Source organism: Cervus elaphus, chromosome 19 (assembly GCF_910594005.1).
Source record: "Cervus elaphus chromosome 19, mCerEla1.1, whole genome shotgun sequence".
NCBI lineage: Eukaryota > Metazoa > Chordata > Mammalia > Artiodactyla > Cervidae > Cervus > Cervus elaphus.
Window position 1 is genome coordinate 46,895,739 of NC_057833.1, and position 13,488 is coordinate 46,909,226.

The 13,488-nt window shown below is 42.1% G+C and overlaps 1 protein-coding gene across 1 annotated transcript; it reads left to right on the plus strand.

Moving 5' to 3' along the window:
* Window positions 1-2,986: 2,986 nt before the first annotated feature.
* LOC122675851 (60S ribosomal protein L23a-like) lies at window positions 2,987-3,472 on the plus strand. Its single transcript, XM_043874998.1, has one exon. It carries the CDS (start codon window positions 2,987-2,989, stop codon window positions 3,461-3,463), a length of 477 nt encoding a protein of 158 aa, XP_043730933.1. The 3' UTR covers window positions 3,464-3,472.
* Window positions 3,473-13,488: the final 10,016 nt, after the last annotated feature.

Below are 13,488 nucleotides of genomic sequence, written 5' to 3' on the forward strand. Positions count from 1 at the left end.
ACCTCCCAAATTCTACCTTGGGAAGCCCTATCTGGAGCTCCCACTTCCCTCCCAGCACCATCTTTGACTCAGGTGGCCTCTAAGGGTCTCTGGAATTAGGGCCCAGAGCCATAGAGGTCCATCTGATTTCCAGAGCAGGTGACTTTTTTCATGGACTCAGAGCTAGAAGAGGCCTTTGGGAGCACTCAGTTCAATCCCCTGATTTTATCAATAGAGGCTGAGGGAGTAGAAGTGGTCAGTCCATATTTATCAGACAGACACTGGAAGGATGGGATAAAACCCATTGGAGAAGTGGTGGAGGCATGTTCTGAGTCTGCACTGCAGGATACTGCCTCTGTGACACTCAAGAGAAGCTTCATGTCACCAGCTCAGGGCACATGCCTACTGACTGAGCTACAAACAGGCCCCAGGTGCTTCAGCTCCTGTTGGACAATGTTCATAGCAAACTCGGGGTTGACCCACACTTTCTAATCCTCTTCTTGAGAATGGAGAGAAATCTCAGATCAGCAGAGTAGAAAAGAGGACAAACAGGGCTACTGGCCTGAGAGAAGAAGCCAAAAGGTTTTTCTACTTGCAGTGATTTCCTTTGGATGAAATCTAGCCCAGGTTTGAGCTGTCCAAGGGATTGTTAAGGGAATATTTATAATGTTGATGGGATTAGAAAGAGAATACTGGGGACCATCAGGAAAGGGACTTTTAAGGGAGGGTGAGAATGACTGTGTTTGTTTTCTCCAAGACCATTTGGAAGATAAATTCAGGCCCTTCCAGAATGGCTACCACCATGCTCCCTTGGCACAAGTTTTTATTTCCCAAGGGAACAACGGCAAGGGGCCACCACATCTCCCAGGTGAGTCCCAGCAGAGAGCCTCTGTGTGCTCTTGAGGATGGCTCAATAGAGGCCGAATTAATTTACTTAAATTGTGCCACACTCAGGTGCTCAGTGTTATTTTAAAGTGATATGAACATCAGAACTCTTGTTTCTGAGTAGTTTATCTAGTGACGCCTCTTGGCATTCACAGGCAGCCAATTTCTTCCTGAGGAATTTCCACTAATCTCTTCTCCAGGAATAGACCTTGGCTCCCAAGGCAGTGTCAGTGAGTTCAAGGCATAGCTTGAATTCAGCCCTAGCGCTGCCAAAGCAAAATGCCCTGACTGTAGGCAGGTGGGCAGAGATCTGTAGAGCCTTTACTGGGGTCCCTAGAGTTAGGCTGGTTGCAGTGGCCTCTGAGCTTTGGAGTCTTTCCTGCTTCTGGGACAAGGGGACCAGAGGTTTGAAGGGAAGGAGGTGACAGTAGGGAGGGGAGAGCAGAAGCTCATGTCCATACAGACAGCCTCCACCACTCTCTGACCTACTTCTCCTTCCTCACCTACTGTTTCTGTGACAACTTTCCCACCTCATCTGCATTTCATCTTTATGTCAAACAGATTCAAGCTAATTGGGATGAAATAGTGTTGATTTCCAGACTCTGATTCTCCCTGGTTAGTGATCTTTAACCAAATAGAAAATACAATTTGTAAAGTACCGTGTTCAGATTTGCTTGGAAGTAATATGGATGGAGAGAGTGGTAGGGTTACAGATGAAATAGGATTGCCTCCAAGTTGATTATTGTTGAAGCTGGGTAATGGCATTATTCACAAGAGCCAACAGGTGGGAATAACTCTAGTGCCCATGAACAGAGGATAAACAACATGTGCTGTATACTTACAATGGACTATCATTCAGCTTTGGAAAGGAAGGCAATCCTGACACAGGCAGCAACATGTATGAACTTTGAGGACACTATGCTAGGTGAAATAACGAGTGATGACTCAGATGGTAAAGAATACACCTGCAATGCAGGAGACCTGGGTTCTATTCCTGGGTTGGGCAGATCCTCTGGAAAAGAGAACAGCTACCCACTTCAGTATTCTGGCCTGAAGAATTTCATGGACTGTACAGTCCATGGGGTCACAAAGAGTTGGACACGACTGAGCAACTTTCACTTCACTTCAAAGGACAAGTACTATATAATTCCACTTATAAGAGGCATTGTGAAAAAAAAAAAAGAGGCATTGTGATAGTCAATTTCACAGAGAAGAAAAGTAGAATAGTGGTTGCCAAGGGCTGAAGGCAGAAAGGGGAATGCAGAATTGTTGTTCAATGGGAACAGAGTTTCAGTTTTGTAAGATGAAAAGAGTTTTTGAGATTGGTTGTAGAACAGTGTGAATGGTCTTGCTACTAAATGTACAAGTGGTTAAGATGGTAAATTTTATGTTATGTGTATTTTACCACAATTTAAAATTTAAAAAAAAAGTTTAAGGAGAGTGATGGTTATCGGAGTATTCATATACTATTCCATCTATTTCAACATTTGGTATTTTCTATATAAAAAAGAAGAGACAGTACTTTGCCAACAAAGGTCCGTCTAGTCAAGGCTATGGTTTCTCCAGTGATCATGTATGGATGTGAGAGTTGGACTATAAAGAAACCTGAGCACTGAAGAATTGATGCTTTTGAACTGTGGTGTTGGAGAAGATTCTTAAGAGTCCCTTGGACTGCAAGGAGATCCAACCAGTCCATCCTAAAGGAGATCAGTCCTGGGTGTTCATTGGAAGGACTGATGTTGAAGCTGAAACTCCAATACTTTGGCCACCTGATGTGAAGAGCTGATTCATTGGAAAAGACCCTGATGCTGAGAAAGATAGGGGGCGGGAGGAGAAGGGGACGACAGAGGATGAGACGGTTGGATGGCATCACCGACTCAATGGACATGAGTTTGGGTAAACTGCGGGAGTTGGTGATGGACAGGGAGGCTTGGCATGCTGCGGTTCATGGGGTTGCAAAGAGTCGGACACGACTGAGCAACTGAACTGAACTGATAATAAAAAACTAAACATGTTCAATGTACAGTTGCAGTGAAAGCTATCAAATACATTTAGTAATACCCTTTAAAAGAATTGCACAAAATCTACTTTTAAAAATACATTTAAAATACAATAGCTTTTCATGAGGATGGCACCGAAGGCGAAGAAGGAAGCCCCTGCCCCTCCTAAAGATGAAGCCAAAGCAAAGGCTTTGAAGGCCAAGGAAGCAGTGTTGAAAGGTGTACACAGCCACAAGAAAAAGAAGATTCGGACGTCACCCACCTTCCGGTGGCCCAAAACACTGCGGCTCAGAAGGCAGTCCAAATATCCTCGGAAGAGCGCCCCTAGGAGAAACAAACTTGACCACTATGCCATCATCAAATTCCCCCTCACCACTGAGTCAGCCATGAAGAATACAGAAGACAACAACACACTGGTATTCATTGTGGATGTCAAGGCCAACAAGCACCAAATTAAACAGGCTGTGAAGAAGCTCTATGACATTGATGTGGCTAAGGTCAATACTCTGATCAGGCTTGATGGAGAGAAGAAGGCATATGTTCGACTGGCTCCTGACTATGATGCTTTGGATGTTGCCAACAAAATTGGGATCATCTAAACTGAGTCCAGTTGGCTAATTCCAAATCTAAAAGTTTTCACTATGTAAAAATAAATAAATAAAATAAAATACCATAAAACTTTACTAAAGGACATAGAAGAGGTCTTGAATAAACAGTTATCTTGCTCCTGTGTGGGAAAATGTTATTTGGAGGGATGTGCAACCTGTCCATATTTATCTGTAAATTGACCTCAGTCCTTTCCAAAAAGACAAGGAGCTGTTCTAAGGAACAATAAGCTGATTCTAATATTCATCAGGAAGATGAAATGCATAAGAAGAGCCAAGGAAAATTTGAAAAAGAGAAAAAAAGAAGACATGCCTTACCAAGGAGCAAATGTTACTTTATGTCATGATAATTAAAACTCTGCAGCTATGGCAAAGGAATAGACAAAGATCAGAAAAACAGACTAAGGAGGAGAGACAGGGGATTCTGGGATGACAGAAGCTTAATGTGTCTCCTTTCCCGACATACGATGTTAGTTCCTACCCCACCCATCACTTCTGAGTGAAGCAGCAGGCAGGCAAGTGTCTGGAGGGAAAAGGCTGGATAGCTGATGTGGGATTTACTCCCTCTGAAGAGCCCAGGATGAGATTCTGAAGGAAGCATCACCCCAGCCTGCTGCACATGTTCCAGACTCTCTGACCTCCCTCCCTAAAGCTAAGGAGGAATAGGGCAGGGGAGCCGAGGGTGTTCCTGTGAGACCCGGGGCAGAGGCCTCTCCTGCTGCCTCAGCAGGGGACTGACCTGTCTGCCTGCTCTTACACAACCCGGTCTGTTGTTCAGCCATTGAGCCACAGGGGTCAGGGAAAGATAGGAAACAACACACTCAAGAACGCAGAGGTGGGATGATTTGAGAGAATAGCATTGAAACATGTATATTATAATATGTGAAATAGATCTTCTGTCCAGGTTTGATGCATGAGACAGGGTGCTCAGGGCTGGTGCACTGGGATGATCTTGAGAATTAGGAAGGGGAGGAAGGTGGGAGGGGGTTTCAGGATGGGGAACACATGTACACCCATAACTGATTCATGTCAATTAAGTATGGCAAAAAAAACTACAATATTGTAAAGTAATTAACCTCCAATTAAAAAAAAAAAAAAAAGAACATGGAGGCCACAAGGAGAGGAAAACCCAGAACAGGTTTCCAAAGAGCCACCAGAGGAGACAGAGGACAACTTCAACAACAAAAACAGCAACAAAAAGAGCCCAGTGAAGTTGCCCAGTAACAGAAATCATGCTTTTTTAACCAAAAATTATTTACAGAATCATTTAAATGAATGATTTAAGGGAAAAGACAGATTTGAGACTCAATTAGTGGCCTGAAAGAAAAATGTGTGAGAAATATTACAAACCACAGGGGATAACACAAAGAAATTGAAATCATGGAGGATAATATGAGATTTTGAGGGCAGGTCTAGGAGAGCTTCAGTTCAGTTCAGTTCAGTCGCTCAGTCATGTCTGACTCTTTGTGACCCCATGAACCACAGCACGCCAAGCCTCCCTGTCCATCACCAACTCCTGCAGTTTACTCAAACTCATGTCCATTGAGTAGGTAATGCCCTCCAACCATCTCATCCTCTGTCGCCCCCTTCTCCTCCCGCCTTCAATCTTTCCCAGCATCAGGGTCTTTTCTAATGAGTCAGCTGTTTGCATCAGGTGGCCGAAGTATTGGAGTTTCAGCTTCAACATCAGTCCTTCAGTGAACATTCAGGACTGACTTCCTTTAGGATGGACTGGTTGGATCTCCTTGCAGTCCAAGGGACTCTCAAGAGTCTTCTCCAACACCACAGTTCAAAAGCATCAATTCTTCGGCACTCAGCTTTCTTTATAGTTTAACTCTCACATCCATAGATGACTATTGGAAAAACCATAGCCTTTGACTAGACGGACATTTGTTGGCAAAGTAATGTCTCTGCTTTTTAGTATGCTGTCTAGGTTAGCCATAACTTTTCTTCCAAGGAGTAAGTGTCTTTTAATTTCATGACTGCAGTCACCATCTGTAGTGATTTGGAGCCCCCAAAAATAAAGTCTGCTACTGTTTCCACTGTTTCTTCATCTATTTGCCGTGAAGTGATGGGACTGGATGCCATGATCTTAGTTTTCTGAATGTTGAGCTTTAAGCCAACTTTTTCACTCTCCTCTTTCACTTGTTCTTCACTTTCTGCCATAAGGGTGGTGTCATCTGCATATCTGAGGTTATTGATATTTCTCCCGGCAATCTTGATTCCAGCTTGTGCTTCTTCCAGCCCAGCGTTTCTCATGATGTGCTCTGCATAGAAGTTAAATAAGCAGGGTAACAATATATAGCCTGACGTACTCCTTTTCCTATTTGGAACCAGTCTGTTGTTCCATGTCCAGTTCTAACTGTTGCTTCCTGACCTGCATACAGGTTTGTCAAGAGGCAGGTCAGGTGGTCTGGTATTCCCATCTCTTTCAAATTTTTCCACAGTTTATTGTGATCCACACAGTCAAAGGCTTTGAGCTTACATGGGACTAATTAAGTCCAGGTCCCAGATGACAAAAAGGATAGAATGAGATGGTGGAATAACATCTACAGACTTCTGGGGTCAAGGACAGCAGTCCAACAGTCCTATACCTAACCAAGGCATCAATCACCCACAGAAGTTAATATATATATATGTACATATATCTATATACATATGTATATTTACAAATATGCAAATATCCAAGAATTATAGCACTCGCTGAAGAAAATAGTTTGAAAGATCAATCAAGTGAGTTACAGAAGAGAAAGAACAGGGGTGAGCAACAAATCATGTTTCCTTATATTTTTTAATACATATACACATGTATGTATACATATGCATGCTAAGTGGCTTCAGTCATGTCCGACTCTTTGTGACCCCATGGACTGTAGCCCTCCAGGCTCTTCTGTCCATAAGCTTCTCAAGGCTAGAATACTGGAGTGGGTTGCCATGCTCTCCTCCAAGGGATCTTCCTGACCCAGGAATCAAACCCACGTCTCTTATGTCTCCTGCATTGGCAGCAGCTAGTGCCACTTGTTTGTTCATATATATATATACACCTGCTTACCTATATGTACACACACATATGTGTATGTATATGTGTGTTGATTTATATATACATATAGTTCAGTATAAATGGATAACAAGAGCCTGGAACTGTGTAATGCTGAAAGGATTCTTAAAATAGAGGTGAAATGCTGCAAGGATAATTCTAATAAGATCTAGAAAGAAAAGTGCTGTGCTATTCAGCAAAACCTAGGTGCTGGGGGCAGGGCATGCAGAATGAAAGCCTTCCAGAGGCTCTTGGGATAAGGAGAAGAAAATGGGGAAAGCAGAAGTATTCTAAATATCTAAGTAGAAGAATGAAGAAGCACCTAAGTGGGAGAAATAGTAGGGGGATAGAGTATCTAAGTGGGAGAAATAATATCTCATTTTCTAATAATAATTAAAGAGTTTGATATTAACACCAGAAAAGGAAAGGGGAGATAACCATTAATGAGATGGAAAGATTGCAGGAAACTCCCGTTTTAATAAGAGTAGAGAGGAAAAGCAATTTGAGCAAGCTAGTAAAATTAAGGAGAAAGAAAAAATCATAACAAACTTAAGGTAAGCCAGAAGAAATTAAATCAGGTTTCATAGCTGTTACACAAAGCGTGAATGAACTGAATTCTCTCTTTACAAAATATAATCTATACACTGGGCTAAAAAGGAAAACAAAGCAAAAACCCAAACTCTATCTTAAAGCTGCTTGTAAGAAACATACCTTAAACAAAATGATAAAAAAAAAGTTAAAAGTCCAGGAATAGGTCTACGTAGATAGGAAATTTTTCTATTTGATAAAAGTGGTATTTCACATCATCAAAGAATAGATAGATTTCATAAAGAATGTTGTGACAATTAGACACGTATTTGGAAAATTCAAAATTGCCTCAAAAAGAAAAAATAGCAAATTAGACACTCTCAAGACAAAAGATAAACAACAGATTCAGAGGAAATATTTACAACATATATATTATTCATAATAGACAAAGAATTACTATTCAGAATTTGTCAAGATATCCTGATTTTGAAAGAAAAAGATAAACTACCCAGTGCAACAACAGGCAAAGGATATGTACATTTTACAGAAGAAGAGAGCCAAATGTTCAATAAACCTGTAAAATAGTGTTCAGTCTTCTTTGGACAAATGTGGAGATACACATTAATATAATACAATGTTGTTTTTCTGTCATCAGATTGGCCAAAGTGTTAAAGATTTATAACATCAAACGATGGCAAGGGTTTGGAGAATATAAATGTAGTCTCCTGGGAAATCTATTTGCCATCTAACACAATTTTTTCTTTTGCTTGAATCAAATACAATATTAAAAGTGTGTTTCTAAAAAATAAAAATAAAATAAAATAAAAGGTGTTTCTTTTGACTCACAAATTCTTCATCTATATTCTAGAAGAAGTCTTATGTGTGTAAGGAGACATGTATATAGCAAAATATTGGGAATAATGCAGATGACCATCAATAAAGGGAATGTTTAAATAAGCTATGGCACATCCAAGCTATGGAATCTTGCAGCTGTTAGAATGAGTTACCATATATCTAGTGTTATAGAAAGATGAGAAGATACTTTTGACATACTGTAAAGTAAAAGAAGCAGGCTGCAAAATAATGTATAGTATACCTCTATTTAAAAAAAAATCCCTCAAAACCAAATTATATCTTCATTGCATAGCTGTATAAATGAGGAGGGGACTAAGACTAGAGATGAGCAAAAGGAAGTTGAGTTTTATTAATATTTTTGAGTGTTTAGCAATACGAATGTAATCATGAATTACATGTGTGTAATTTAAGTATATATTTAACCATAAGAAGAAGAAAGACCTCATGCTTTGAAGGGCAGAAGTGTCCATTAATCAATTCATAAATGTCCACTGTAGGCCAGGGCTGCCGGAGAGAAAAAATGACTCATACACAGCTGAGTCCTGCAGGCATTCTCTGTCTGGTAGAGGAGATAAAATGTATAAACCAATAAGAGAAATAGGTCAGCAAAATATGATGCAAGCCATGGGAGGCACATGAATAAATACTAACAGAATTCTAAGAGGAGATAAATTCCTGGAAAGAGAAGCATTAGTTGCTCAGTTGTGTCAGACTCCTTGTGACCCCATGGGCTATAGCCCCCAGGCTCCTCTGTCCATGGGATTTTCTAGGCAAGAATACTGGAGTTGGTTGCCATTTCCTATAGGAGAGAAAAGAGGGGAGTAGAAAGAAGCAAGAAAGCTTTCATGGAGAAAGTAGTCATATTTGTGTGTATGTGTGTGAGAGTGTATGTGGAAGTGTGTGTGTGTTTGTGTATGTGTGTGTGTGTGTGTGTACACAAGTGCCAAACACTCATACATTGACAGAGGTTGGGAAGGAATGGCTAGGAAAGAAGACCTCCAGTGGAGAGCCGATTTGGGTAGGAGACAAGGTAGAACAGTAAGCGTATGAGTTTGACTAGCCTGGGGAAAGGAGGAGAAGCAGGGGTAAGTAGAGAGTTACACAGCTAGAAAGGGAAAACATTGCAAAAATGTTCATTTATTTAGCCAGCGAATTTCCTTGCCTAATGGGAGGAGTGGGGAGAGGTTGCCTGGAGCAAGCAATAAATGCATGATTACATGTTTAAAAATAACTACAATGTCACACGCATGCTTGTTTACAGAATAAAGGTGACCAAGTAGAAAGATATGGACTCAGTTTATAAACTCCGGGGGAGCCACAGAAGGTTCTTGAGGACAGAAGTGACACCATCAAGTTTTAGAATTTCACCATGGCACTTTGTGTGGGCAGATTATGACAGGTGGTTCCAATGGTTCAGACCAGAGGTAATTGGAGCCTACGTAAGGGAGTGACAGGGAGAAAGAGGAGGAAAGGACTGTTCTGAGCAATATTATGGAGGAAGAATTGTCAGAATTTAGTGAGTTTGGTTTTAGATACATTGCCTCTGAAGTATCTGGGGACACTCAAGCTGAGGTATGTTAGATAAAAGAAAAAAATGGATAAAAGAATCTGAAAATTAATAGATACATGTATATGTATAACTGAATCACTTTACTGTACACCTGAAACTAACAACGTTGTTAATCAACTATGCTCCAATTAAAAAAAAAGACTTTGGGAAGCCTGCTGCCTGGAGAGAGCAGACTGAGTGCGTGTTTCTGGATGGATGACGAAGCTAGGGAAGGATCTGTCGAGGAGAGCACTTGGTGTGGGACGAGGAAAGGAGAGGGGCATTATGGAGTCTCCTGGGATCTCAGCAAAACAGGGAAAGAGGCCAGGACTTCAGTTACCCAGGAAGGTCAAGAAAGAGCCAGCAGAGGAACTGGGTTCCGGCATTTGCACCTCAAACTTGCGCTCCTACCATCCAGTGGTGACAACCCATCTGATTCTGGGTGTGCAGCTGGCATTGGCTCTGCAGAGCTGCAGCTGGGAACTGACTGGATTGAGACAGTGACAAGACGAGAGGGTCTCCCTTACAGCATATGGGAAGGAGGGCGATAAATGGGACATTCAGGCTTTAAGGGCTGCTAATAGTGAAAGGAGTAACCACAGCCTCTGTTTAGGGGGTCATATCCAAGGTGATGTTGCTCCACCTTCGCCTTCATAGTGTTCCCCACTGGCTCCTCCCTCGTGACTTGCTTGGGAGCCCACACTCCCCAGGCCACAAAGACAAGAAAAGGAGCACACACATCTCTGCCTGTCTGCAGGTTAAGGACTTTGCCTTAGTGGGTTGCTAGTGAGTGGTAAGTGACAGACATGTTTTACAACCCCAGATTAAAGGCTCCTTCCTTATATGTTTATGTTTTATGTCACTCAGATTTCATTTTTCTGTGAGTAAAATGCAAGTTGAGTTTGGCAACCAAGGCCACCATAACCATATTACAATCACATTACATATTAATGTACGTATTACATTAGCTGTGGCTGGTGTCTTCAATATATGCCACCCTTCTCTACCCTGCTCCCTGCCACAAGGCCTTTGACTTCTATTGGGTTCAGCTACTGGGGAGCTCCAGAGGGATATCTGAGTGAGGGGAGTATGATGACAGGGTGTTTATTCCTTTGGGTCTAAGCATGATCCTGATTCTATGAGACTGAAGCTTGCAATTCTATTGGTCCACAAATATCAGAGATATCACTGTTTTCAGCGGTATATTCTTTGACTCTTTATCTCACAACTTTGTAAATAAATTTTTTTAGAAAAAGAAGGGAAATATAATCCATTCTTTCCTCTAGTGGGTTTGATTGGAATTTGGATTTTTTTTATATTGGCAATGTAGAACAAATTCAGTTTTACAACTCATCATTTGTAATATGTCAAAATTTGAGATTGCTGTTCCATTTGGGAAGACTTCTATTTTCTCTTCTATATTTTCCTTCACATGTAACTAAGATTTAGAGCATTTCAAATTTTCTTATGCAGGAACTAATCTTAACACTCTGAATTTCTAAGACTTATAAACCAGCTTGGGCTTCCCTTGTGGCTCAGATGGTAAAGAATCTGCCTGCAGTGCAGGAGACCCAGGTTCTATCCCTGGGTCAGGAAAATCTCCTGGAGAAGAGAATGGATACCCACTCCAGTATTCCTGCCCAGAGAATCCCATGGATAGAGGAGCCTGGTGGACTACAGTCCATGGGGTTGCAAAGAGTTGGACACGACTGAGTGACTTTAACACACACACAAAACAACTTGTTTTGGGGCTCCATTATAGTGGCAGCAAACCAGAAGTTTTATGTTATCTCTTTTAGAGGGTGCTCTGTGGTTTTGCCTGGATTCCCTGATGGGGCCAGAGCAGTCATCCCTCAGCTGCTAGAATATAAGATCTGCTGAGGCCACATGTTTGCTGCTTTTCCCAGTTCTGCTATCCACATTTCCTTACAAGTGTATCTCCTGAGAGCTCTCCACACTAAAAGAATTGAATGTAACTATCCAGTTCATGGACCATTTCCAGGGAACCCCTGTAGAGCATCTTCATAGGGGTCAGGATTTTGTATCAAAGCAGCAAGAAAAGTAAATATTTTCCCAATGAGTTCATATGCTTTACTCTTCTTCATCAATAGTTCAGTTCAGTTGCTCAGATGATGTTTGACTCTTTGCGACCCCATGGACTACAGCACACCAGGCTTCCCTGTCCATCACCAACTCCCAGAACCTACTGAAACTCATCTCCATCAAATCGGTGATGCCATCCAACCATCTCATCCTCTGTCATCCCCTTCTCCTCCTGCCTTCAATCTTTCCCAGCATCAGGGTCTTTTCCAATGAGTCAGTTCTTTGCATCAGGTGGCCTAAGTATTGGAGCTTCTTCATCAATAAGATTACTGAATAATCCAAGATCCTTTACTTCTATTTGCGTTTTCTTTCTTCTTCTTAATAAATTGCTAATTTTGATATGATCTGAAAGTTTTTATACCTACAGGCTATAAATGCAGGAATCTGAGATCTAACAAATGGAATTCCATTTAAAAAGAAATAGGATGGTGCATTTATAGTTGCATGTGCTGCCTTATATTTCTGACAATGAGAACTGAATTCTAGACCTAAAATTTTAGGTCTGAGTATGGGCCACAGATCAGTTTCTGGTTCCTCACACCAATCTCTGTTCTCTTCACTCCCTGCATACTTCCATGCTGGGCACCAAAGGACACACTCTTATTACAATGTGGCCTCTCTGGACCTTTAAGTCATGACATAAGATGAGTTGGTGGTACGAGTATTCCTGGAAGCCATTCCTACATGAGGACAGCTAGCGGTGAATTAAATATATACAGAGTGACTGTGAGCAACTTAAATATATCTCACCCAACCCAAACTCATCTTCTCCTCAACCAGCTCCTAAAAATGCCCATGACGCCTCCAAAGCCACCCAACATAGGATGTGTGTGGTAGAAAGAAACTAGGATCAAAAATATCTTACTTTTATAAAATTTACTAAAAAAATGATAAAAGCATGGGACATATGAACACCTTGCTAGGATTACTCCCCAGACGTGGGATGGGACCTGTACCACTGTGAACGCTACAGCGTAAACTTGACCAGTTTCATTGTAAATTCCCCTCTAGCTGGACTTCTCCCGACAGGGCTGCCTCAAGCTGACTGTGTCATTGACCGAAGCGTCTGTTCTTCTAAGGCAGCTATTCAATGTGACACTCTCTCTCCGTTCTAGTGATTATCTCTCTGTACCTAGAGGTGCAATGCCTTGGCTCTTACTGAGCCCTGGTTTAGTGTGTTATTCTTTATAGTTCTCCTACACCCCCACCTTTGCAAATAAACCCTCTTCTAATTATCCTATCTTGGGTATGCCCTCTGCTTCCTGTTGGGACCCTGACTAGTCATCACTCCCTCCTCCCCAACAAGACCTCAGTTTCCCTCCAGTTGCTCCCTGACTCTCCCTTCCTCACCCACCCTGGGTCATTCATTCTCCCAGACCTTGGCTTACCCCATCTCCTTGCCTGAATGTCCTCAGCAAATCCTGGCCCAGCTCCACTCCTCCCTCCTCCCCAGTCCCAGTGGTGCTGAGGAAGCACTGCAGGGTGAATGGACGTTTAGATGTTATCAGATAAGCATCTGCTTTGCAGAAACTCCCAGAGAAGGGGAGGGGCTCCTGAAGATACTGATTGCACCCTCAGAGAAGGAGCCTCTTTACAACCTCTTTCCTGGAGACTAGACTCCCTGTTTATTGCATCACTTACAGAAAACTTGTCAAAGCGAGGAAGGCTCCTTCCATCCCCCAGGTGAGCGGGCTGAGATTCCCTGCGCCTGTGAGGATGTGACTGATTAAAGGGAAGCTGGCTGAATTCCCTGCTAAATCATTTCCAGCCACAGTGCCTAAGGGACTGTGCTGGAATCCAGGGCAGGAATGCAAATGGATCCTTGCTGGGTCTGTCTTGGAGGAAAAAGTCACGTCCGACCCAAAGAAATGGCCTTCTGGGAGAAGAGATGAGAGAATGGCACTACTGCCAGAGGGAGCAGAGACCTGACTTTCTTCTCTCAGGCTC